This window comes from Falco biarmicus, chromosome 14 (assembly GCF_023638135.1).
Source record: "Falco biarmicus isolate bFalBia1 chromosome 14, bFalBia1.pri, whole genome shotgun sequence".
Classification (NCBI taxonomy): Eukaryota; Metazoa; Chordata; class Aves; order Falconiformes; family Falconidae; genus Falco; species Falco biarmicus.
In genome coordinates this window covers 20,666,501-20,692,821 of record NC_079301.1, presented here as the reverse complement: position 1 = coordinate 20,692,821, position 26,321 = coordinate 20,666,501, and the positions used below count along the sequence as shown (strand labels likewise).

Genomic DNA, 26,321 nt, shown 5'->3' with positions numbered 1-26,321 from the left:
GGCTCTTCCTTCACCGCACCAGCAAGTGTTCAGCACTGGGATGCCCGTGCTGAGCTGGGCTGGTCACCGCGCGAGACGCAGCGTCCCCTGCGCTGCTGCTAACGGGCGTCAGCAAGAATGCGGGGAAATGAGAGAAATGGTTTGTGCAACTGAATTACAAATGTAGCTGTGTCACGGGATGCCGCTTTGGGTATCGCCCCAGCTATTGGTGATGCGTTCCACGCCGCCGATAGTTCTTGCACACACCAGTCGTTAAACATGAAGCCAAGGTGGCGTTGGAGACCAGACAGCGCAAGTGGCCGCGCACAGCCCCAAGGGGTGACCCCAGCCCCCCGCCCCCCCAGGGCAGCCTCTCCGTGCCAGGCCTCAGCCCCTCCCCAACACCCTCCTGCCGTCACCCACCTCCCCGCCGGGCAGAGCAGCTGCCGGCGCTGGGGCCGGGTGAGAAATGGCAGGAGCAGGAGCAGGCGCAACTCCAGGCCCTTGGCGCAGCGCGCTCCGGTCCGCGGCCACCAGGGCAATGGCTGCAGGCGGCTCCCGGCCCTGCAGCACCTCGGAGGCCGCAGCTCGCCCGGCCTCTTGCCGCAGCGTGGCTCTCCGAGGGCGTGCTCGGTGGTGTCCCGTGGGTGCTCAGCGCTAGGGGTGTCCGGGGCAGGTTCCACAGCACAGGGGTGCACCGGGATTGCTCCAGCACCTGAGCGGGTCTGGGAAGGGAAGTTATGTGGCCGATGCTGCAACACTGGCATTTTTCCAAACATCTCCAGCTGGGAATACTTGGGATATTCGTCTGCCCATAAATACTGAAAATTTATCGAACTCTCAAACTCTTTTTGCTTGAACTGATGGATTTACTCTTATTTACCCTGCTCAGAGGGGTTCTGCTTTAAGGCAGCCCCCCCCGGGTAAGCTCTCAGCACCCCCACACCAGAAGGTCGCTGCTCAGCACCAGAGCAGCCCCCAGCCGGTGCCACGCGGGGCACAGCCCGGGGCGCTCCCTGCTGCAACAGGCACAGCCAGCACGAGCCTCCGCCACCAGCCTCCCCTGCCCTCTGCCCAAGGTTTTAATCAAGTCAAAAGTCACACGGGTATTTAAAACCACGTCGCCCACGCTGCCCCTTGCAGCACAATGTGACAGTTCTCACACCAGACACAATTCCCACAAACCGGCCGGGGCAGCCGCCCGGCTGCAGCACTGGCCAGGAGCCCCCAGGAAAGCTCCAAGTCCAGGGAACGAGCATAGGGGGCAGACTGAAAACACAATTGTCTTTTTTTTTTTTGGCGTAGGAAAGGAGGTTTTGCCCATCAGGTGGGATCTACTAACTAAGAAAGGGAGAAGAATAACTACGAGGCTGAACTATGCAAGTAGGTTATTCTAATTTGACCAAGTAGAACTCCACCTCACTCTAAACAACTTCTCACTGCCGGGCAGCAACTCACTCTCCATTTTAAACAATGTCTCAGTGCCGGGTGACAACTCACCCTCCGTTTTTAGCAGGCAGGCTGGCTGCAGGAGCTACTACTCACTCACAGAACTCAAAAACCTGGACTGCAACTGTATTCGCTAAATGGAATTAACGGCTACGTCCAGTAACGGGTAAAGAGCGCTTCAACTCACAGCGCAGCGCTCGAAAGACACGTTCTCAGCCCGTGTCCTGCGCAGTTAATGCTCTTTTGTCAATGTAGCACAAGGCACGTTGATGTATTTTGGTCACTTTATTAAATGAGATATTAAATAGTTTAAGTTTCAACTACTAAACAGCACTTTGAATGGTGAAAACACAGATAGTATATCGTCATACTTGAATGCTTCTTCTCTTTAAAAACACATTTCCAGTCCTAATATATATTACAAAACAGCCTTATAGGAAGAGGGAACACCTTTTCTATAGTACTTAAGATATTTAATACAGAACTGAAAAGCCATCTAATAGAAACAAAGGCAAGTCTTCACAGCTGTATGATTTCAGCAGCCAAAGCTGGTTGATGGACTGAAACATTACTATACAACTGGGACAAAACATATACAATATCACAATACTAAGCAAAAACGCTTTACATCAAAAGGAATAAACAGGTTACAAAATGTGGAGAATTTAGCAGGCAAAACTGTATTACAAGCAACATTTTTATTCGTCATCTTAAGCCATTTTATCTAGTTAAAACATCTAAAACAAATATAAAAATGAGCCTTTTATTATCTTACTGATTTATGTTCTGTCTTTAAATATTTGTTAAAGCTTGATGTTATACTCAAAGCACATTGTTATGCAGCTAAAATGTCAAGTGAGAAACATGTATGCAAAGTGGTCCAAGTTTTATTTCAATGCTTATCTCTGATTTCTTCTTCTGTGTTAGTCTTCTGTTATCCGTAGTTTGTCCAGAATGAAAAAAAATGTGCCTTTAAATGTTGCCTAAAACTTCCACATTTAAGTCTTTGAGTTACTGTAAAACTCCACTGAACATTCCCAGGTTTGGTAGAAAGTATTTTTCTTATTCATGACACGTAGGAATATTGGTGAGAGTTGCCCAGAGTACATTTGCCTTCAAAAGTTTGTCTCAAAGTCTCACATTTTGTTTCTTCTAGTGTGAATACCTCTCTCTTTGCTCCCCCCGGCCCCAAATTAAATTTAATTGCAGAGCTGGCAAAGCACTAGAACATACTGAGGTTCTTTTGTGGTTATCTTGTAATAAAAGAGTCCAAGACAGCAACGTGTTAGCTGGTTTTGCAACAGATCAAACAAACTGTTCAGATCACAAACCAAGTTTCAGTCACAAAATGAAATGTCGCGCAAGATTTGCATGTTCATATGCAAAAACCACTTGTCCATTCAGGGCAAGAACTCAAACTCCTGCAAGAAACCTTCCAGAAACCAGAACAATTTTAGTTCGTGTCAGCAAGTCAGAAGAGTCCAGCAGTATCTGGAGCAAAAGCTTCCATCCGATCATTTCTCCAGAGCTCTCCGTAGTCCATACACCATTGCCTCTGATGTTCCTGTCGCTTACTTTTACCCCCAGGTTATAAACTTTTTTCAGGGGGAAGAATCAACCAAACTATATTCAAAGAAAGGCCCTATTTGTATTTAATTAGATCTTTACAAGCACAAAAAGTGTGGATGAAGAGTGCTAATGATATATAATAAACCAGAAATTCACCTCCAGTCTAGATTGAATAAAACCCCAAAACAGAACCAAAAAAAAAGAAAAAAAATAATGAAGCTCTTCATGTACTAAATTAAGTTTTCACACAAATGAAAGGGAACAGGGAGGAGTGCATAACCAAAACTCTTACCGAACAGAGGGAAAGTTATTTCACTGTTCTGGCAGCTCTGGAAGTTGCCACAGCACTTTCTTTGTATCGATTTTAAATGGGCAATGGTTCTGCCATTTTAAAGTTGTTCATATAACAGGGTTTGACCCTGGCCACCATCCCTATTTTAACCCCCAAAATACCAGGAATTTAGTTTTCTTGGCCCGTCTCCCATTGCCGGCAATGGGAAAAGACAGTAGCACCAGCATTAAGGAGTTAAAAGAAATGTGCTTTGTATTGGACTCCGCACAGAGTAAATCAGCGTGAAGGAAAAACGTCGCCAACTCTAAGATCACCATTTGTTATTCCATCACATAAAACTGAAAATAAAAAATGGCAGAAGACTAGGGAAAATCAATCACCTTCCCCAAGTCGCTATTTAAGGCTGTATACAGTTTCTATGTAACTGCACGACTCGAAAATTTCAGAGCAGTAGTATTTAAGAATATTGCACTCAATTCTGTTTCAAAGAGCATTTTCAGTTCCTGTTTCATTCAGCGTAGGTGATATAGTATGAGTCCAGACCTCAGTCAAAAGGAAACTAGACTACTCCTGTTATAATATTCACACTAATATAAAGAAATGGGTAAGCAGAAAAGTATTCCATAATTTGAGGAATCAACTCTAATCAAGAACTCAGCTGTTTACAAGTGACATATGGTATACTGAAGCATACAGACCTGCAGTCCTTCCTAAGCTTCTCAAATCTGTTGACAGCTTCGCAGCTACTAAAAGCAAGCATAGGAGTTTAGACAGGAAACCTGTGGAGATGCTACTGTTACGGGAGGACTTGTTTTCACTGAAAACAACTTGTTATCTCCTGTACTCAACATATGTAAGAAGATTCTAGGCAACATCACTGACAACAGGGAAAACATTATGTCCTATTTAAACAAAGCTGAAACACTAATATGGAACATGGCATTTAAGGGGACCAACCAAACTTTTTTTTTTTTTTTTTTTTACAGTTGAGTTCTGTTAAGCCATTGATTCCTAAAAAAATAAAAGTTCTTTCTCTGATTTTAACAATCCTTTAGGCTTTTAGTGCAAAATCACATTGATTTCCCTTGGGAAGGCCCTGGACTTTTGCCTCTCATTGGGGGTGGTGCTCGTTGTAACGGTGGTGGCTGCATACCACCAGACACAGACTGATACATTCCTCTCATATCTACCTGTTGGTAGTTGGAAGGATTCATGATTAAATTTGGTGGCTTTGGCATCATGAGATGACTCATTGCTGCTTGCTGGTAAGACATCTGCTGCTGTTGTTGCTGATTGTACTGCTGCTGTAGTCTTCTGTTCATAAGTATCCTCTGAACACAACTGATTAACTGTGAAGGGAAAGTAAAGCTGTTGTAAGAGCGTGACCCGTGTATCAAGTTCAGAGTTAAAATCAATTTGTTAGGGATAGCATGGCTGAAGGAAAAGAGCACCATTGTTATCACCATCACTAATGTGCTGGTATTCACAAGCTGATTACTGTAGAAACCATTTAGTAACACCATTTAGGGCTAAGTTCTCTTAATGACTTGCCTACTGTATCGCATGCAGCGTTTACATAAGTTGCTACAGCAATACTACGAATGATTCCCAGGTATAAGTTACAACGCTATGTGTCAGGTACCATTTACCTTCCCTTGGAAAGCCCTGCATGAGGACTGTCATTAAATGTTTGTTTGCCTTAGAGAAGGCTCTTCCCATTGACATCATCTGGGCAACTTTTGGATTTTGCGAAGTAATTCTAAGCTAAAAACCCATTACCGACGCTTTCTAAGATGAGTGCTCCCTAAGTTCCTTCCCGAGCTCTGGGAATCAGGTTTCTCTCGAAGGCCTCACGACCTTCAAGCAAACTGCTTCTACAGAAAAATCCGGTATTTTTCTTTTTCTAAATGAACTTCTGAAGGAGTCTCCTTCGATGAGGCTGAGCAACGCAACCCAACACGCTGCAGAGGTCACCACCTCCGGATGTGACACCACGTACACCACTGCGCAGTGCCAGCAACCCCCAACCCACTGCAGCACACGTTCTGTCAGCACCACCCCTGTACCCACACACATACTCCAGCTCCTGAACACACACAGGCACGTCCATGCTCAGCATCCCAGTTCAAACATGGACAGTTGATCAAATAAACAGTAGCTATTTTACCATCTGTTGCTTGGTAAGGACGTCGTTATAGATGGCTTCTCGGCGCTTGACATCAAGCTCCTGGCTCGCCTGTCTGCTCAGTGCCAGGGCCTGCACTTGGCTCTCTGTGAGCGTCGCATTTTCTTTCCACTGAAAAGAAAAAACAAAACCAAAACCTTCTTGGCACTAGTCATTTTAACAAAAGCGTAATGGTAACAGAGGTGCACCTAGAGTTAAACACACAGCCCAGTTTCTCAAAATGCAAAATTATACTTCACCAGAATCGGAACTATGAGTTACTAGTTCTTCTAACTGCTCGTTAAGGTGATATACCTCTAGATTATTGGGAGCAAGTGAGAAATGTGGCAGACCACGACAGACAGGTAAGGATAAGATACAGGAAATACGTTCTCATCTCTGTATAATTATTGTTATTTGTAGAAAAACTGGCATTTTCTAATTACAGATCTAAACTGCCAGTCCTCCAAGGTCCATAATATCTAGACACCATTAAGGGTAACTACAAGTGGCAGGAATAAACGTCAAACTGGAAATTATATTAGTTAATAAAGCAGTTAATTAGCTGAATGACCATACGTAACAGTAATTTCTTTGCCTGATACGTTTAACATTTTCCCATCTCCTGATCTAAACCTAGTCACCCATTTCACTCACTATGGTTGAAATAATGTCTTCAAGGGGCTGAATTCTTGCTGCATTTACACTATTGGTTGCTTCCACAACTTTCTCTCTTCCTTGATTAATGAGGTCCTGAGAAAACACCAAAAAAATAAATGTAAAGAACAGATACAAAGAACACGTTTCTTTGCCAACCTTCTGTAAGTTTTCTTCATCTTTGCCTTGCGTACCTAGACCTTAATTACTCTTCTCTCTCTATTTGCACAAGTCAATGAGCCTAAGCTTTCACGCAACTGGATTTCAGCATACATTGACTGAACAGCAGGTATAAATCTGCCAATCTGTACAACGGACAGTATTTAAAACCCCTATTTTTGTAGCCAAAGGTTTTCAGATCATCACAGGAGTGCTACATTCCTACCTAGGCAAATTTTCTGCGATACTGACTTTGATGATGTCACGGTTTCAATTCATTCTGTGTGCTCAAAATATTATCTATTAGGCTACATTATCTATTTTAGCCTAGCACTAGCATTTATTGTGCATTATTCCTCAGGCACACTCAGCACAGGGCCCCCTGGCCTGCACACTTTACTGGAGGTGTTACATTCTTTAGCGCAGACTCCTCACCAGACACCGGCAGGTACCGTAAGACAACTGTGCGTCAGCTCCTGCAGTTTACAGCTGGCATCTCGTGAGGAAGAAACGCCCTCAGCAACTTCAGCCGAGGTGGCAAACCAGGACCCGAGGTAACTGAGGAACACAGCACGCGTTCCTCTCTCCCATTCCTTCTTGGACAGGAGGCAGAAAGCTAGGTATGGTAATTAATTTCTGCAAAGAATGCGCTTCACCCTCCAGGATCCCGAGCTACTACACAGGAATGGGTTTATATGCGTACAAGGCAGATGTCAATATAGCTACACACACCAAAAAATACCCTATTAGAAACAGGATACAATTACATATCAAGATATTTAAGAACAACACTACCCATTATTTGTGACGTAAAAAACCACACGCTTACGGCACACAGACATGTTACAATACCTGCGACTCCTACTCACCTCCAGCTGTTGGTTACTCATTGCTGACAGAGCACCCACATTGAAAGGAATATATGGTGTTTGAGAGTTGAAATTTGTGGGAAGCATATTGGTCCCAGCTGGCATGTTGAAACGCATAGTCAAGCCCTTAAAAACACAAAATGCGCTTGTATTTTAGTAACTCTGATAATTCATGGTCTTCTATAATAGCCCATGAAATACCACAGGCAGACAACCAGCCCTTGGAGGAGGCTACAAGCCCCATACGCTGTGCGAACCCCTCTCAGTGAAACAAAGGCCCTTTCCAGACCTCAATTCAGAAGGACATTCTAATCACAGAGGAACAAAAATTCTAGTCTTGAGTAATACAGGAATTTAGCTTAAAATTGTTGCACATACTAAGAAAAATGAATGACCAAGACTTACTAGTGTATCTTAGGTTGTTTAAGATGCATTTTTTTTTTTAGCATTTCAAGCCCACTACTGAACATTGAGTCTGACCTGACTGTAATCAGATTTTGGAGAGGTGAAATGCGTAGTTTATTAGCAGGAATATAAAGCTCATCTCCCATACAGATTTCTCACAGGACAATTTTCAGGGTGTAGTGTACTCTATCTTCCAGTTTCTTTTCCCAATACTCCATACTTCGCTTGTCATTTGTTCACTCAAGATGGTCAGTGGCCATTTATACATTCACTTTTTGTGCTTTCAGCTTACTGATCAGATCTTCGTCCTCCCCGGAATTTTCTGCTATTAGTCTCCAGTTACAAGTTATCATACTCCTTTTACAATAAAAATATCCCAAACCTGTACCCAATTTACAATTTTCTTCATTCCACCACCTGCTTAAATATCAAATAAACAAGACACAGGGAATAAGGGGGGGCGGGGGGGAAGCAAGCTCTCAGGTCCTTTCCAGCAGATGTTTATATGGGGGATCATGGCAAAAGATTCTGAAATCCAATGTATACCTTTAATGGAGCTAGAGATTTCCCTCCAATGGTAAAAGAGAAGTATTACAGAGGACACCAGTTGAGTTTTAATATGTAATAGAAAAAAATGTGTGTGTAAAGGGGAAAATAATTTTTAAATGGAAGTAAAAAAGAAAAGACACACAAAAGACCAGCACTGAAAGAGCGAACAAGACATGGTATCTCCATTTGTCCTATGTCAAAATTTACATATCAATTTCTTGGCCAATAAGAAAACCGATTTCCCCAAAACAAACTTAAAAAGGTGAGTGGCACCTAAATCTGGAAAGGTTTTTTTCATATGTGTAAACCTGATCAGCTAGCTTTACCTTCTTTTCTGCTTCATACTCTGCCCATGCTGCCTTCCTTTCCTCTTCAGTGAGCTCCTCTTCCTCCTTATGGTCCAAGAGTGAATCATGTTCATGATACCCAACTATATACTCTTTATGGATTTGCAGCAATTCTGCCAGAATTGTATCCTGTTCAAATGAAGAGACAGTAAAATGAGAAGTCACTCTAGAGCTCTACTGTATTTCTTCCTTGTGCATGCCTAACTTACTGCTTTGACCCAATTTCACAAATCGCAGCTCAGAGCTCCTCACAGCAAAAGAAAATTAAAAAAAATAATGTAAAAGCACAATTTTCCTCAGAGGGAGGGTAATGGATTAACAATCTGTTACAGAGATGACAGTCCAATCACTTAATGAACCACAGGAATGCACTCAGATTCCACAATAATAAATGCAGTTTAAGAACCCAAAAAGAATGGAATGTGCTCAATGAGTTTTCCTTTGCTCAGGCTGGATACCTGAGAGGACCTATCAATAATCTGCACTTATAATACACAAAGAGCACCTCTACTGGATATAAACCACTAAGCAGTACTTTAGTCCATCAACTGTCCATCAGCATTCAACAGGAGAGGCTGCTTTCTTCAAACTGCTAAGATACAACGTCAAGATAAACAGTCCTGCACCCACCTGGAGTCCAGAAGGTGAAATCACTGCTACAAACCACACTGCATCAGCAGGCTGCAATTCAGACCTCTATATTCCACAATACCCCTAATACTTAATTGCTTTTGAAGGTGAACCAAAGTATTTACAATGTGCTTTATAACGGCAAATGATTGCGAAGGTTCTGTTCACGGGCACGCTAACATTTTATATACATAGATCTGTATTTTTTTTACATATATACACACATACATAAAAGAAAGCTCCAATGTAGCTCAGCGTTCAGTCCAAGATTTCTAATACAAAAAATTATACAGAAATCCTATTAGTGTTTTTTGAAATGCAGATTTACCAGCACATTGAACATTTACTAGATAAAGGAAAACCAAACTAGCTGCTAAGCAAAACATGAAGTTGCTACTGCCCTTTGTCTGGACTACAGATGCCACATCATGATAAATCATTATCTCCATTCAAAAGTGAAATAAAAAGAGAAAAATCAATGTGAAAAGCTGGCATTTCAAGGCAAGTAGCGATGGTTTTGCAGTCCTCATTCTTACTGAGTCAACACTCCAGCCTCCACGTTTTGCAAAGATGACGCCTCTGTGTTAACATAAAGGTGATGCTGCAAAGGATGAAGGAAAACATGCTCTGTAAGACTATTAAGAACTGCTCGTGCTGTGTGGCAGGAGTCCCCTTTAGGGGTAACTATTGAACGTGGGGTTTTATGAATGCACTGGCATCAGTAATGAGCTTGCCAGATTAAGAAAGCTCCAATATACCTCAGCATTCAACCTAACATTCATAATACATTATCCCACTGAACTTTTGGACCACTCCTGAAATGACTGACCGCGAATACACTGAATATACATTTTGCAGCAGGATTATGTAAGTACCTGCAGACCCATTCCACACCATGCCCTGACCCTGCCAGGCACTTGTACAGGCAGGGGTGACACTGTCCTACCCTGATGTTTTACGATCCAGACAGAACAATAACTGGCAAGAACGGCTCGGATCCACGAACAGATTTTTGCAACACCACTGGCAACCCTGTGGAAGTCCTGATGGGTGGTTTTGTCACAACAGCTGCAGAAAGTTGTTTGTTCCTCTGTGTGTTTAGAACTCAACTATGTTAACCAATTATATAAACTAGTCTTTGATTCATCCTTGGGCTATCTGGTCTCTCTAAATTCGAATCGAGGCTTTCTTCCCCAGCTCCTCAACCAAATCCTCAATGCACTATCTGCATGGCTAATGGGCACAAGGAAGAAATAATGGCAGTTTTGGGGCGATGGGCGAGAAAGCTGAGAGAGAAGAGGGATGCAGTAACAGGTATGACACAAACATCTAGAGGAAGTGGGTGAAGAAGAGGATACTACAGAAGTAAGCTAATGCAATTAAAGTGCTCTCAGCATACCGTAGCTGTATATCAGTGTGTGGAGGGTTCCGGGACATGCATATGCATCAATTTCCATGGTAACACTATTATTGAAAAACAATACTGGAATATAATCCACACTCACTCTGCCAGCAGAGTCTTCAAAATGTGGCTTAAATTACATCCAACTGTGTATTTGCTTTCCTTGTCTAAACTTCATTTTGTGTTAACTTTAATGATGGAGCTTGAAAACTGGGATATGGAAGGCACTGCCATTTAGTTTAATTTTACAATTAAAAGAATATTCATCTTACACAAAAAAAAATTATCAGAATAAGTATTCCTTTTCGTTGATTAGCTTGTTGATAGAAAAATGATTATCTATTGGTTTATAAGCTTTAAGGTAAGTCCTGGTGATGAATGAAGAAAATTAAGACACTGAAAAAAGGTTTTGAATTTTAAAAAAGGTTTGTCTTTTTAAAATCCTGATGGAAATTAAATGCTATGGAGAGATAAATGTATTGGAAAGGAAACCTTCCATGAAGGAATGTAAGCTACATTGTAAGTTACAAACAAGTTTTCCTCAACCAATTGAACATTTAAAACCAAGGTTAAAAATAAAAATAAATTTAAATAAGCAGCAAATTCTTCCAATTTTGAGATCAACAGCCTTCCCAAATTCACAAAATTGACCCCTAGTACGGAACTACAGTAAAACACATGCCCTGGCTATGTCCTGAGGTAGTATAAAATAATTATATACCGTATCCAACTGAATCTGAACTATTATTTTAATCTGCTTTTCCAATCTGCATGACATGACCTCAACTGAGCCAAGTTTTTATTTCACATAGAGAATGTGACTGTGACTCTAAGCCAGTGAACACGCCGATCTGGGGGAGAGTAAGCCAGGAACAGAGGGTGCGACAGTGCCAGCTCTGAGGGACGCGCAGAGCCCCCCCGTTCTGCCTTTGCCCAGCTCCCACCGCACACGTACCGCTCCGACAGGCGTACGCACTGGCCAAGGCGAGCACCGCACTTACCGCTTAACTTACTAGCGGTACTTGTGGCTAATAAACGTTTTCTCTTTACCTACGTATCGGCCAAGTCTACCCAGTACACAACCCTCCGGGAGCCGACCGTTCAGAGTCTGGGAGAGCCTGTTTTAAAAAAAAAGAAAAATCCCAAAACAACAGCCCAGTCATAAACCACAATGATTTCAAAAAAGGACTCCAGGTCCGCTGTTCAATTCACAGCAAAGTAAAACGTAAAACCCAAAATACAATCACAATACATCACGCAGAGTTTTCTCACTTTACACCAGCTCTTCTTTTGAATTGCTACTCCTCTATGGAAATAGTAACAAAACCTGCTTACGCCTTTACTCTGTGTTAGATAATGAGTCATCACATTTGCATATAGCTCGTGGACTATATACAGTAATTATTTCTATACTTAAATACAGCAAATTTGACTGATTACTCAGCCTTAAGACATCTGTCACACCTTTTTTTTGGACCAAATTCCTGAAGTAGTCCTTTTCGACTCGACAAGGGTAGCGGATGAATGAAATCAAGCAGTGGAAGTTAAAACTAGTAATTCATGTGAACAACATTCATAATACAAATATTCTGTTAAACCCGAGTATTTACAATGTTCAAGACACAGAAGCCCTTTCAGAGGGGTAAGGGCAGACGGCACTACGAAGGGACGGCTGTCTGCGACGGGCATTTTCCCCCCGAGAACCACAGGCACTGGCTCCTCAGCACTTCTCGGCAGCCTGAAGGTCTCGTTCTAAACTGCTGCTAAAATTAAAACTTGACACGCAACTTTGATAAGCTTCCAGGAAAACTACGTACGGCACATTTGCTGTGTGACTTCTTATATAAAATAGCAACATTCAACATCTTCCCAAGGAAACTGGTCTTTGATTGAAACTTGGATTATTGCAGAAACAAAATTCTCAAGGCTATCTTTTAAAAAGCAAGTGGCACTTGTTTCTTCACTCACAGAATGGCTTTACTTCTCACTTTTAAAACAATATAGAATGAATTCTCCTAACCCATTAAAAGCAAAAGAATTTAAAACCTTTTTTTTCTTAGATCAAAGAAGTTGTAGCTCTTAGTTTTAATACACTTTCCAAAGAACGCTCAACTCTGAAACTATCCTACTCAACACAGGCGACTCCTGGCTCCGTACCCACTAATGCCTTGAGCCTTCAAAGTCCGGCAGCTCTCAGCCTTAGCAGACATCCAGCAGGAAACCTATTATCCGTCCAGGTTCTTCCACATTCATGCTCAGATAGATGGTTGGAGAAAAGACGGAAAATATTTCACCTAATTCCTATTCAGAATTCCCTCTCGAACAGACGCTTGGAAGGGGTCAATTCGACCACGCGTATTTTCCAACGTCTTTCTACCCACGATCCCAGGCACCCGGTACCTGCAGAGCCTCACTGTGTCTCCAGGTGACACGAAGTCTATTTACCTGTTTCTACTGTACATTTCACAGCCAGGCTAAGGATTACAGAGGTAATCCCTCACCGTCCCATCCACACAACAAGGAAATGACACGGCGGTAACACCGTCCAACAGACTATGCTTTGAAGATGCAGAAGAGGCCTGAAGACACAGAGAGACAATTATACACAAAACCTGTAAAAGGCAGAACTAAAGCCTTCCGCTAGCCTCAACGCCTGTTTGGTTTTGCCGGTGATTCTGAAGAGCCAGCTCAGCCTTCACAGCTCGGTGACGGAAGAGTAACACGATGACGTGTTGGGGGCCCTTGTGTCCCGCTGAGGGCTGCAGAGGTCGGGCAGGGGGTACCAGACCTTCCACCAACAAACCAGCCCAGCATCATTCAACGTGATCTTCAAGGACATTTTCATCTCCAAATGCCGCATAATTAATCGGCGTTACATTAAATAGTTTTCATAAGCATATCAGTAGTCTTTTTAACCAATGTTTTAGGAAAAATGCTGCGTTGTTAAATTCATTCAACTGTTAAGTAGTTTTAGAATTATAAAGCTAAATCACGCATCACTGCTCCAATCACACAGAAACAAGGAATATTAACTTTCTGAATGAATAACCTTGCACAATTTAGAGCATAACAACCACTATGGGATTTCCTACAGCTGATACTCGCGTGTGATTGCTTATGTAGGATTTTAGAGAACTGGCCAGATCAAAAAAAAGACAAAATAGGAAATAAAAGTTAAAACTTACAGTACTACAAATAAGGCATGAGCCACAATTCAATTAAATGGATGACAGGAATCTAGGAAGGAGTCACTGCAACTACCGGAACAGCTCAGTTAGGTGCAAAGCAAGAACCTTGTAGTGGCTAAAATGAAAAGGAAATGTCCCAACCAGCTGAGCTTCCCAGGGAAGATAAATGGAGCCAAAAATCATTTTTGAGAAGCGGGATCACCAAAGTAGTGAGCATAAGTACCAAATGAAACAGAGTTCTCCTGTACAAATTCCTTTGTGAAAGTTTGCTCGCTGCCTCAGCGCCAAGCGCCGTTCGCCCAGACACGGCGGGTCGATGCCGAACGAGCAGAGACGCCCCCCTACGCGTAACTACTCGCTTGGTGCTCTTCCTTGGCTGAACCACCTTGGCTCGTTCACGGGAACTGGTCACTCAGGCACACTGGATGGCCCCACAGGACAGATGCACTCCTGCCCAAAGCCCAGATCGCAAGCACTACTTTACACGATGACAACTAGTCATTTTTATTAACATTTCTAGAAATACTACCCCACCCCCCCAACAGGCTGAGGAAGTTTTCACCACAACCACACCAATGGCCCATGAAACCAGCAGCCACCCCACGTGGCCAGCCCAGGGCGAGCACTGGGAGCCATGGACCGCCGCCACACGGACTGCCGCTCCCCAACCCAGCGCTGCGAGCTGAGGGAACGCCGCAGCCAGCATGATTCCTCCCGGTACCGAGATTAATTTGGGGGACAGAGAAAGGGAAAAAGTGGTCGGAGGTTAGTGGCTACCATCCCATGTTCTGCGAGGCTATCCGGAACGCAAAGCCCTCCTTTCAGCAAATAAATCCAGGGATGGCTAAAATAAGATAAATCTACCTCACGATTTACAGTCTTTTTAACAAACAAATAATAATAATAAAAAAAAAAGAGATTACAAAGTTGCACACAGTATGTACCGAGAGGCACATCTTTAAAAGGACAAAATTCCATTCAGTATCGCTTCCTAAAACCATGAGAAAAACCAGAGCACTGCAGTACACAGATTTGCTCTAGTTACAGCCAGGGACTTGGTTAAAAGCTTGTATTCAGAAAATAAATACAATTTATTATATTATAGTGATCTACAGATAGTCTAGAATGGAAAACATACCGCTTTTCCTTGGAAATTACTAGATTTACAAACTGGGAAACCTGACAGTGATGGTTGGAAGGGAATTAATATGGAGCTATTTAAAACTCCATGATAAAGTAAGTTTCGAGTTTGAACTTCCTCTTTTGCATGATACTTTATTCATTAACAGATTTATTATTGTAAAAGAAAACAAAGTAACTTTCAAAATGTAATTGTTGCATTGGATTGATCAACGCTTTGAGTAAACATACTGAATTGTTTCACAGGGTTTTGACCTATTTTAATTTTCTTAAAAATAAGCAGCAGCAAATGGTGATGCATTAGCTATGAGTTTGTGGAAGCATACACATATATATATACGCTATATAATGACTAAGAACATAAAAAGATAAAATCAATACTATTAATTACAACCTAAAGGAAAATGTTTTAGGAGGTAAAAAAAAAAATATGCCAAAATGTACAACACAGTAAAAAAGTAAATAAAATTTTCAGTTATCTACAATTTACTGCTTACAGTGAGAAACACTGTAATAAAATGAGCTTAGATACAGTCATTAAAGTTTGGTTCAAGGGTTTTAAAATGCATGTGTAACAGCAACTAACACTTACAGGGCTAACACTTCTTAAATCCCCCTGGCAGCTGCACCGACACTGTAGGTGGTCTAATAGACTGTTTCAGAGACTGGCTTAACTATTAAGAATGCCAGTGTGATGCCTGACCACAATTTATTATATTATAGTGGTCTACAGATAGTCTAGAATGGAAAACATACCATTTTTCCTTGGAAATTACTAGATTTACAAACTGGGAAACCTCCCTGCCCACACCCAGACACTGTACAATGACCTAAACACAGCAGTAACTCAAAAATTTAACTCGTTACCTACCTGTGAGTCATACATTTACCTGTTACGGTTTACTAGCTATTCACCTGGTAAGACGCAAAGATAATTGCACAACAGCTTAATGACAAATTAGTCTTTAGCAGACCACGTACACAAAGAATATAAAATACCTTACAAAACCTTAGCCCAATCTTAAATACAAACTGACTTGGAAAAAAAGAAATAACTGAACCAGTTTTCTTTCCCCTGAAGGCTCCTCCTGTCTGACCGTAAATGTTACGGGTTTTATTTTTAAATTCCGTTAGTAAATTTTCAGGTCCCTACTATTACTACGTAGAGCAGTGACAAAGAACCACTACTACACACAACACATCCCCTACAAATACACTTAGGCAGGCTTCAGTGAAAAAAAAAACATTGAGGTCTTAAATGTTCATTTAGCACCAAGTTGGGAAAAGGTCTGACATGGCTACTCCGTACTGGCTCAGAGTACAGAGTATCAGCATTTTCACTAAGTTGTGTAAATGCTTGTCAACAAAAATGTCTCTACTAGTACTGGCAACACTAAAAATAGATAATAAAATCTTAGCTTGTCCGATTTTCCTCACCTGAATGGTAAATTAGTACAACTTTTCCACTATTTCTACTGTTTCTCCATTAATGGTCCCTGCAAGAATTCTTATACAAGGAACTAAAACCCAAAAAGGCTTGGCAGTGGAGAGCATGGATGAATTTGGCTCTTATGAAGGCTCACCTAGGTAGATAAAAACCAGACCCTGAAGTACAGCGTCACCTCACAGATTTGTTATCACAAATCGAGGTAATGCTAAGGTTATCACCAGCAGCTGCTCAGCTGCTGATCTGAATCTTGGCTTCCACAGTTTCCTGCAGTAAAACTTCTATTCACTCAAATTGTGTGAAAAAGTATTTCTGTTTATTCAGATCTAAAACTTCTGTCTTTTAACTTAAGATCTTTTTCTTATTCTGTCGACTACATTAAAGGGAAAGCTGTTATCAGCTCATTACACAATCCGTTATTTTAATGACGTATTTTATTGTTGTTACCTGCTATTCACCTCCATCTGAAGTGAGAAAATACTGCTCTAAAGTGAAAACACAGCACTCTTCTCCTTCCAAGATCACATACCCTATGTTCTTAAACAGATGTACGTTATTTTTATAGCATGTAATTCCTAGTGATGTGCATCAACTTACTTTTGGCAACATTGGTGTATCTCTCTTCTTTTTCTTTTCTGAATTAGGATCATCCAGCAAATCTGGCTCGAAAGTGTACAGCTCTGTAAGTTCATTCATAGTAAAATGACGTTCAACTTGCTGTTGGTCGACAACCCGGAAAGACAAGGACTGCTTCGTTACCTGACGATCATAGATCTTATCTTCCATCGTTCCCTAGGAAACAAGACACTCACTGTCATACACATACTGGACCATCTTGTTATACAAGGAAATAAATTAATACATGTAAAAGAGCTAGAATAACAACGTAACAGTGCTCTATTTCCCTTGTTTCTTTGACCCCCCATCTACAAAGTCACCTGCAAACACTTTGTTTCCTAAGAAAAAAAACAAACCCAAGCCTCCTGGAAGCAAACACAAAGTAGTATGAATTGTGTGTGTGGCAGATGTCATCTAGCTATTGACTAGAGTAAGAAATGTATTATTTCAGTAGGGTTTCGAAGAGATCAGTTTCTACTTCAATTCCCCAAAGTGAGATTATGACCAAAAAAAAATGGCAATTTCCACAGCAGGTACTTTATTTTGCTGCTTTGAGCAGCCTGGAAAAAGGAAAACAGATACCCTATCACTGGGGTGGAGAGGAGAGGGAAAGGGAAGCAGTGAAGGCTAATTCATCGCAGCTGTGTAAGAAAAAATTAGACCCTTGATGAAAAAAGGAAAATTACTTAAAAAAAAAAAGATGATGACTATGAGAAGTATGAGAACAGCACAGCCTGTTCTGAACATCGTAATTTAAAAAGGATATCAACAGTTCAAAAGTGCACATAGAAAACGACAAAAATAGACCAAACCCTGCAGAAAAAAACCATGTCTGACAGTACCATGTTACAAAAAGTCATCTATTTAAGTTGGCAAGTAAATAGTGACTTGATCAAGAGTTAATCAGTTACTGGGAAAAGGTCTTCAGAATACTCTGTAACACCTGAAAGGACTAGATGAAGTAAGATACTTCCTAACAGAAATAATGGAATAAAGCATAATCAGTGACCATCAGAATTATTACACATCTTTAATATCTGTAGGTTGTGATACAAGTTTTCAAATCATGACTAGATGCCTTTTTATAAAAAATTCTCCAGCTGCCTGTATTTTCATTCCAGTTGGACTGTCAGGGGCCCACAGAGCAGGGGTCTGTAGAAGACAGCTACACCAAGCAAGCCTACTGCATAACAACCACCATGCTTATGCAGTCTACTCAATTACAAATTTTTAGTGGTGTGCAAATTAAAAAAAGCTGAGAACATTGTTCAGAGTCTGGATACATGAATCATTGCTAGAGTTCCAGAATTCACGTTACACAAAGTGCCACACAAGGTAGGCTTAACAGCAAATTTCAGTTGTTATTTATTTTAACAATCCTTCCTTCAAGAGCTTTTTCAGTGGCCCAATACTGCTATCAGATGAGGGCTGGAAGATGACGGGATCAGTGTGGACCACAACAGACTCCACCACAAGGCCAAGCAGTTACAGTCCAAACAGCTGCAGTCCACAAATTTGATTACAGGACCAGAGCATTCACAAAAATAACAGACAGAAACCTACCTGAGCCAAAAACCTGTACACAAACACAGGTTTGTTTTGCCCAAAGCGGTAAACCCTGAAAATACTCTGGATGTCATACGATGGGTTCCAAGAAGCATCAAAGATGATTACTCTATTAGCAGCCACAAGATTAATTCCAAGGGAACCTGCTTTAGTGGATATAATAAACAAGCGGCCTCTGGAACAGAGAAAAGTTGCAAAATTTTAGTATTTTGGAAAACAACTATTGTTCCCATGTTGCTGTGTTACTATGGAGTTGTTCTACACTGAAATAACTCAAAAACGTCATTAAAATATTGTATTAAGCATAAAACAGATGCAGGTTTCACAAGGACAACACTTGTAGCAAAACACACACTCCCAGAAATACAGATCAGGGCCTTCTGCAAACCAACTGTTAACAAAAACTGGCGGGTAAGAAAAAATTTTTGGGTTTGCATTTTCAAACTCTAATAAAATTAGTTATATCAAATTAAACCATAATTTTAAACAGGCATATTCCATGCTATTGAAACTGTTTCCTGGTTAGCAAGCTTCCAGGATAACTCCAGAATGACACTGTCTCTTTGATGTATCTGCTTACTTTTTTGAATACCATCTCACTCAGGTTCAACTTAAAATGAGCTCTTCACAGATACTCTTCAATAGTTTATTCTGTCAGGTATTAACACCAAATTAGTTTACTTTGTTCCATTTAATTATTTTTTTTCCTGTACATTACAAATGACTGCAACTATGTATTTTATTTTTTGAACAAATCTAGGAAGGTGAAGCTCCTTAACTTCATCAAACTTGTACAGGTTTGTATCTACCTACCTAGCCAAATCAGTCCAAATCAAGCCTTGGAAGTCCCATCCCATATGAACACTGGATGGCTGGGAGACAATTCTGGATAGCTGGGAGGGCTCTGAGCTTCTGCCTGGACAAGTGACTGCTGTCTCCTGGCCAGACCCCACAGGGCTCTGACATTCCTAGGTCCTTAAATCTTTTTAAGTAATTGTAATAAAGAGACTCTTTTCCGATCCAAATTGCTTTCAAGCTAAACAAGAGTGAAAACTGCAAGCAAGCACTGAACAAGTATGGATCAGTGCAAATGGAAGTAATCTCAGGAAACCAGAAACTGATTGTTGTAGCACATTTTCTGTGCAAGTTCTGCACCTGACAATACTGTGGTATTTATTTGCCTAGCCTTAAGAGGTCATTAAGCTAATACAAGTCACAAAAAAACAACAAACAGGGAACAACAGAAAGAGAAGGGGGAAAATTAGGCATATATATATTAGAACAGATCTCACCTCACATTAGTTTCATCATTAAATTCTTCAGCCCATTTCTTTCTTGACTGAGCTGTGGTTGAACCATCTAAGCGATAGTAATCAATGTTTCTGAACCACTTTCCTTCACCTGGAAATGTAAGTGTCAAATTATTAAAATGCTGATTGCGTAAGCAACCAGACTGGTAATACTGGATATACACAACTCTCTAAAGAGCAAAAGAACTAATACAGAACATAAAATCTACTATTCTCTAACATCTGAAAACACAGGAGAAGACTATAGGCTATTCAAGATAGAGAATGGTTTTGGAGGATACAGGTGCTTGCCACAGGCATGCCTTGAAAATGACGTAGTGAAGCTTGCAGAACAAAATATGAAGTATGTAACATGACAGAAAACAGCAGCAATTGCATTTGTGACAACAATGATCATCCACAAGCCTGCAATAGCTCCTACAAACTCTAAACAGATTTTGTCCAAAATGATTAAAAAAAAGAGTAAGTGTTGTCAATATAATTTTACCTTGCAAAAAGTATCCAGCACCTAATCCCTATCCACTTCTTCTTAAGATTTTACTATTTTTTACATAAAGACATTAAACAAAACTCTGCAAAGCAGTTTAATACAGATGGGAATTAAAGATACAAATCTGTAACTAAATTACATTCCAAGGTTAAATTGAAATTGGAAAAGACCTGAGCTTTTCTGGGGTTGTTCCTCTTATTTTTCACTATTTCTTGTTGTACATACACACTTTAGACATATGCCCTAACTCGGAGCCAAAGTTAATTTTAAAAAGTAACTACATCTAATCGTTAGGCATCACAGTACTTAACTGTATCTTTCTAATTGACGTAGTTTCATGTTACACAATTGGTGTACATCAGTCTCTCCCATACGAATTGCATTCATAAGTAAATGCTCAAAAAGAGATTTCAGAAGTCATGGTCTAATAATTTTGGAACTGAAATTCAGAAAAATTGCTTTGTATTACCCTTGAGTTATGGCTACTTCTTGCCAGGTTTGGGGGAGGGGGGGGGAATAATTACAGCTGATAGAAGATAATTCTTCTCTCGCCAATTCACAAGCAACCTTTCATTTTCTTTGGCCATCAAAGTGTATGTACACAAAATGAGCCCCACTGTCCCATCAATTACAAAGAAAACAGCATTTTTAGGAGACGGCATTGCTTAGTACAATCAATTATGAGAAACAGATTGTTATGTCAGGAAGGTCTCTATATGGTGAATCTTGCTATGCTATATAATCTCATCACTTACCAAAAGAACTAGCGTAAATAAAAAACAAACACCACCCCTTAAAACATCATCTCAGACTGAAGACACAAACTCCGTAAAACACAGACAGCTCGTAACACCTGAAGATGACAAATGTTCAGAAGCTAAGGAAGCAACAGCCAGAAACAATAAATCTGTGAGAGAGATACTGGAGATCTTCATCTAACTACGGTGTTGGCACCACTAAGCCACATTTCTCTTACGCAACTGGTCAACATATTTACACTGAGAAATAAAAGATATTTGAAAGGAATGGCAGATTCAGAAGTAATCCTTCAATCAACACATACTGGGAATTGAAACTTCACATAAAGATGAACCGCATCACCAGGAGCTCCAGGAGGATCTCACAGAGTAAACAGAAGAAACGTCCTACGCAAAGGACATGTCTGGCTAGCGAGAAACTCCTCGCCATTTCAGCATCGCTAGGATAATAATTAATTCACTACTTTGCTCCCTTATGAAATCCATAAAATAATCTGCTGCAGCGCGTATGAGCCCAGATTCACATTCTGCATGTTCTACACACTGTTTTAAAGTAGTCTAATTTTCTTTCATTATCTTTCTCCCAGCGGGAAGGGGATCAGAATTTGCCATGCATCAGCATTTAACATTGCTTTTCTACAGAGTTTAACAAAATGCCTTCTCTCCTTTCAGATGATGAACACTTAATCTGCTTAGGCTATATTAAGCACAGATGATACAGAATGAAATCAGAAGCAAGAGTCCGAGACCACCTGCAGAGGAGACCAATAATCCTGCCAACTTCAGGAAAGTACAGAGCACACAACACTTCTAACGCAAACAACTATTTCAAATCCGTTCACTTTGGACTGGATAGAGACTTGTAAAAAGAGTTAGCAGCTTTGTAACTGTTCAAGCTGACACTCACCTTTATAAATAGGAGGCTTCTCTTTGTCAGTTTTCTCCCTGTTGGCCAGCTCCAGAAAATCTTCTATCAAATCCAGAGATATTAGGGACTGGCTAAACACTAGGCTGAAAACAGAAATGGGAACACAAAATTCACCTCTGTGGTTATTTTAATCACTCCATTGCTTTATTTTACTTCCCTCCTCATTCTGGTAGTACCTTTGAAACAGCCCTTCTAGACCAGAGGAAGACTCTCGTGGAGTGAATGCATGTATGGGAAAACTCACTGATAAAAATCAAAGTAGCATGGACATTTGCTGATAAGAACTGAGCTACAGCATTATGAAGACTGAATGAAGAACACTGTCAGACTAACATATTTATACGGTCATTAACAATACTTCTAGAACCAACTTACACTTTGTCTCCAAGCTCCTCTGCCATTCGAAGAATTTCAAAGAGAAGCACCATTTTCCCAGAATGTTCTAACACTTCAGCATCTGCATCAGTGACAAAATCTTTGTACCAATCTGGTGCTGGGCTACCAGGATTGGAAGAGGATGCAGCTTGGCCTATAAAAAAGAAAGTAAAAAAAAATGTTTAAAACAAAGGCAGTGGTCTCCATTTAAACGCTCTGAAATGTCTGAACTACAGAATTCTTTCCTCATTATTAGGCTTAACTGGTATGAAAAGAGTTAAATAGACAAAGAACAAATAGTGTTTGTTCTATTAGCAGTTACCAATAGCAGAAGTTATCAGTAAGTCACAAATCCCCTTTCTGTGCTGCAGGATATTTGGACAAATAGTTCCACCATCTCCATCGCTACCCCGAGAGTATTTATTGACAGGTCTGTTTCCAAGTATGCGTCTTTGAAAACTCACGCATAAATGTTACAGCCACTGAAAAGAAGCTTTCCATAAAGAGAATTACTGTGGATCTCAAACATCTGAAATTGTTGGAAAAAGAGAGTGGTCTTTTGGGTTACCTAGTTTATCTAGCAAGGTAAACTCTCTGGAAGAAAGTTTCCAATTACTATTGTACAGGTGTTTAAGACGAAACTTGTAAACCATCTCCTCTTACTTCTGTTAGGCTCAGATTTAGGATTTTTTTCCCCTAAGCTAATTTAGAAGACAACATTAGCATATAGGAAAAACACCCCACTCCCCTCCAGCTTTTACATTAATTCGCAACAGAGGGATAAAACAAATTCTACCATCACATTCTGCCTTCTAAAAAGTTCTTTAAGGAAGTTTCTTGTCTGCATATCTGCTAACACATTATTACACTAATAAAACCGGTAAAATACATACATGGGAAGAATCCTATTTTTAACATGTTACTATCTTACGAATTATTTTGATAATTTTATTTAACCCCTTAAAAATACAGAAGTACTAGAACAAATATCAAAATTCAGTTATGTATTAAAATAACCATGCATCTAGCAAAACAAGTCTGTTGGGGTCTGTGTCACCCACTCAAGTGTCAGATGCAGACCATGCTCATCTTTAATGATGCTCCCATTATGTTTATTCTGAATTCACCCAGAAGAAAGCATGGATTAAGCATTATAATCAGAACCAGAAAGGCTGCCAAGAACCATGAATTATTTTGATTAATATCACTTAATTTCTTTTATGATATTGCCATGACCTTCAACTTAACCTCCTTTGCATTACAGTGATAAAAAGTAATGAATTTACAATTTTTCTTTTTTCACATAAAAACTTTGATCTACCCAAATATTTACTTACATAGTAGCAGAATTCTATCTTATGAACAATTCAAAACATCTATGTTTCAGACTATGCACCACAGATCAATCCTGACACGCCAGTAATTTTCATGTGCAAGATGGGATCTCCACAGAACTCATATCTGAGCCTTCATACAAGCTTTTAAAGAATGTATTTTTCAATACAAAGAAGGTAACCAAGTAAGAGACCTGGATGTGCTGTGGGAAAACCCTACACACAGCACTTAGCTATTTTCACCTTCACCCCTAAACTTCGCAGAAGGGCCTCCGACAGCTGCAGTCAGAGTCTGCCCACAAACCTCAGCTGGTGCAGCATCAAATGTTTGTTTAGAAATTCTGTACCTACATTAAATTAAACAAGGCTGCATGAAAGAGGTAAACATTTAAGCAACCCAGACAGAAACCCATCCTGCCTATAATGCAAGTAATTACCTTAATACATTTAATCTGTATGTGTATTTAACACACACACTCACACTCTTCCCCTTACCTGTTTACAATGTTTTGTCATTGGGATGGGGACCAAAAAAAATAATTCTCACCTTAACAGTTCCCCAAAAAATCATTTATTTAGGGAAAGTGATCAGACAGAATAAATGATGTAATCAGAAAACCAGCTCTATGATACTAGAGACAAGACAAAAGCTAGATTATTAAAGGAAAATCCAAAATTGAAATGCACAGATGTAAGTAGTCTGAGTAACAATCTTAAAAAAGGTCTCATATTCCTGCTACATTATATGCTTCCTCAACACCCATTTCAAATTCCAGGTGCAAGAATGAATGACATATATATTTCTTGATTTTTCCATTACTCTTTCACCAATACACTTAAAAACAGCAGGTGAAAAGCAGCATAGTTCCTCTATTAACTTTGTATTGTTCTGTACTTGCAAATTAAAAAAGTAGTTCACTGTGCAGCTTTCCTGCCACAAGCACCCGGAGCTCCAAATTGACGCCCCTTTTTTTCCCCAGGGTATTATTAGAAGTAGTGGGAGCTGTAAGCATAGAAGCAGTTCATGGAATTAAGGAATCTGCCATTTTGCAACAAAGCAGAATTCCTGACAGCCCTCTCAAATCACCTTCTGCCAAAGGAATTGCTTTATTTTATGTACTTGTGTATTATACTCACCTTCTTCTGATTTTGTAACAGATGAAGGGTTGTTTACAAGTTCTTCTGCGTTTCCTTCTCCACCTCCGCGAGATCTTGAATTCCAGACTTTAATTACTTCAACATCATTATCGCTGCCACTTCCGCTGGAGCTACACTCTTTCTTCACTTTTTTCCCCTTGGATTTTTTTTTCCTAGAAAGGTAACATTGTACACCCCATTATTTTTTAGAAATTCTACTGCTAGAGGATGTAAAAATTCTAAAAAATATGTAAAAATAGGAAGCATTTTTATGAAGGATATAAAAATATAAAAACGGTAAATATTCTACTGCTAGAGGACATATTTAACAGATACACAAAAATAAAAAAATAACGTTCACTTCTATAGAAATGGCTCAAGTTCTATGAGGGAAATGAATCCAACAATCAACAACAAATAAAAGCGCAATTACTTTGTATGATCATCAGAACTTAAGTTCATTGAAGTTTCATCAGAATCTGAAGCGATGAACTCATCCAGACTGTCTTCATCAAAATAGCCCTCAAAAGAGAAAAAACAGAAATTTTATTAAGTATTCTCATCCAGAAGCTTTTATTAAACCTTTAGCCATCTGCTCATTCTTCATTTAAACAATGGTAAGTCCTACAAAGGGTTGACCTTGCAAAATGTTTTAAGAATGACAACATACCCAGGAACAAAAATATGACAAAAACAGCAGCAAAATTACCCCACAGCAACAAAGATTTCCATTAATTTGACGAAACTTTACCTAGCATTTGGCATAGCTTCTTTGGAAAGTTCTCAATAGAGATTGTTTTGATATATCTAATTTACCTTATTTTCTTTGCTAATATAGTCCAGCTGCAAGCACCAAGGGTGAGTCCAGATTCTGCTCAACATCTGGAAATCCTGGAATAGTTTAGCTCCAGCTTTGCCTCTTCCACCTTCATTGCCACCACCTACACCTGACAATAAAGTTCAGGTTTTAGAATGAAACCTTGAAGTAGGTTTGCCACATACTGTTCCCCCTTTGAACAATCCGTTAGTACAGTACTGAGTGTTCTTTCCAGATGCACATCATATTGTAACATCTCTTGTAAAAGAGGTCAAATTACCGAGTCACAGGCATTTTTTTCCTAGTTAAAGTTGTCAAAATTAGATTTTCCCCTTTTTCTTGATAATGAAAAACACGATTACATTTTTACATAAAAGCACATTTCTCCCTGGCATAGGAATGAATCCAAATTCTCTTAAAAGGACAGTCATGTCTATTTAGGTTTTGTAAAAGCAGCCCTAGGTGGAAAACACAAAATACAATTCGCATTTAGGTCTCAATGAATTCAGCTTACTATTTTGAGCTGCCTTTATTTAATGACTTATAATGCTGCAGTATTCTGTTACAATAAACAATCTAAAAAAAGCCCAGGCTATTTTTTCATTGTCCAAGCACAAATTACTGCAAAGTAGTGCAACATTCAGAGAGTTAAATTTCTTTTTGTACTCTCAGTTTCTCACTAAGCAGCACACTAACTTTAGGTTCTCGCAACACATTGTTTTCGTATTGATCATATGCATCA

At 40.0% G+C, this 26,321-nt stretch overlaps 1 protein-coding gene across 4 annotated transcripts in view; it reads right to left on the bottom strand.

The window, feature by feature from the left end:
• Nucleotides 1-1,698: 1,698 nt before the first annotated feature.
• ATRX (ATRX chromatin remodeler) overlaps nucleotides 1,699-26,321 on the bottom strand; it is an 86,499-nt gene continuing 61,876 nt past the window's right edge. For all 4 annotated transcript variants that reach the window (XM_056360141.1, XM_056360142.1, XM_056360143.1 and 1 more), the window contains 13 exons: nucleotides 25,579-25,709; nucleotides 25,196-25,284; nucleotides 24,763-24,935; nucleotides 22,292-22,445; nucleotides 21,896-21,999; nucleotides 19,723-19,831; nucleotides 18,428-18,605; nucleotides 16,844-17,038; nucleotides 8,419-8,568; nucleotides 7,139-7,264; nucleotides 6,111-6,206; nucleotides 5,457-5,585; nucleotides 1,699-4,638 (listed from right to left, as the gene is read on the bottom strand). In XM_056360141.1, the coding sequence (XP_056216116.1) occupies nucleotides 4,360-4,638; nucleotides 5,457-5,585; nucleotides 6,111-6,206; nucleotides 7,139-7,264; nucleotides 8,419-8,568; nucleotides 16,844-17,038; nucleotides 18,428-18,605; nucleotides 19,723-19,831; nucleotides 21,896-21,999; nucleotides 22,292-22,445; nucleotides 24,763-24,935; nucleotides 25,196-25,284; nucleotides 25,579-25,709 (1,913 nt within the window). In that variant the 3' untranslated portion in view covers nucleotides 1,699-4,359. The remainder of the gene's footprint in view (nucleotides 4,639-5,456; nucleotides 5,586-6,110; nucleotides 6,207-7,138; nucleotides 7,265-8,418; nucleotides 8,569-16,843; nucleotides 17,039-18,427; nucleotides 18,606-19,722; nucleotides 19,832-21,895; nucleotides 22,000-22,291; nucleotides 22,446-24,762; nucleotides 24,936-25,195; nucleotides 25,285-25,578; nucleotides 25,710-26,321) is intronic.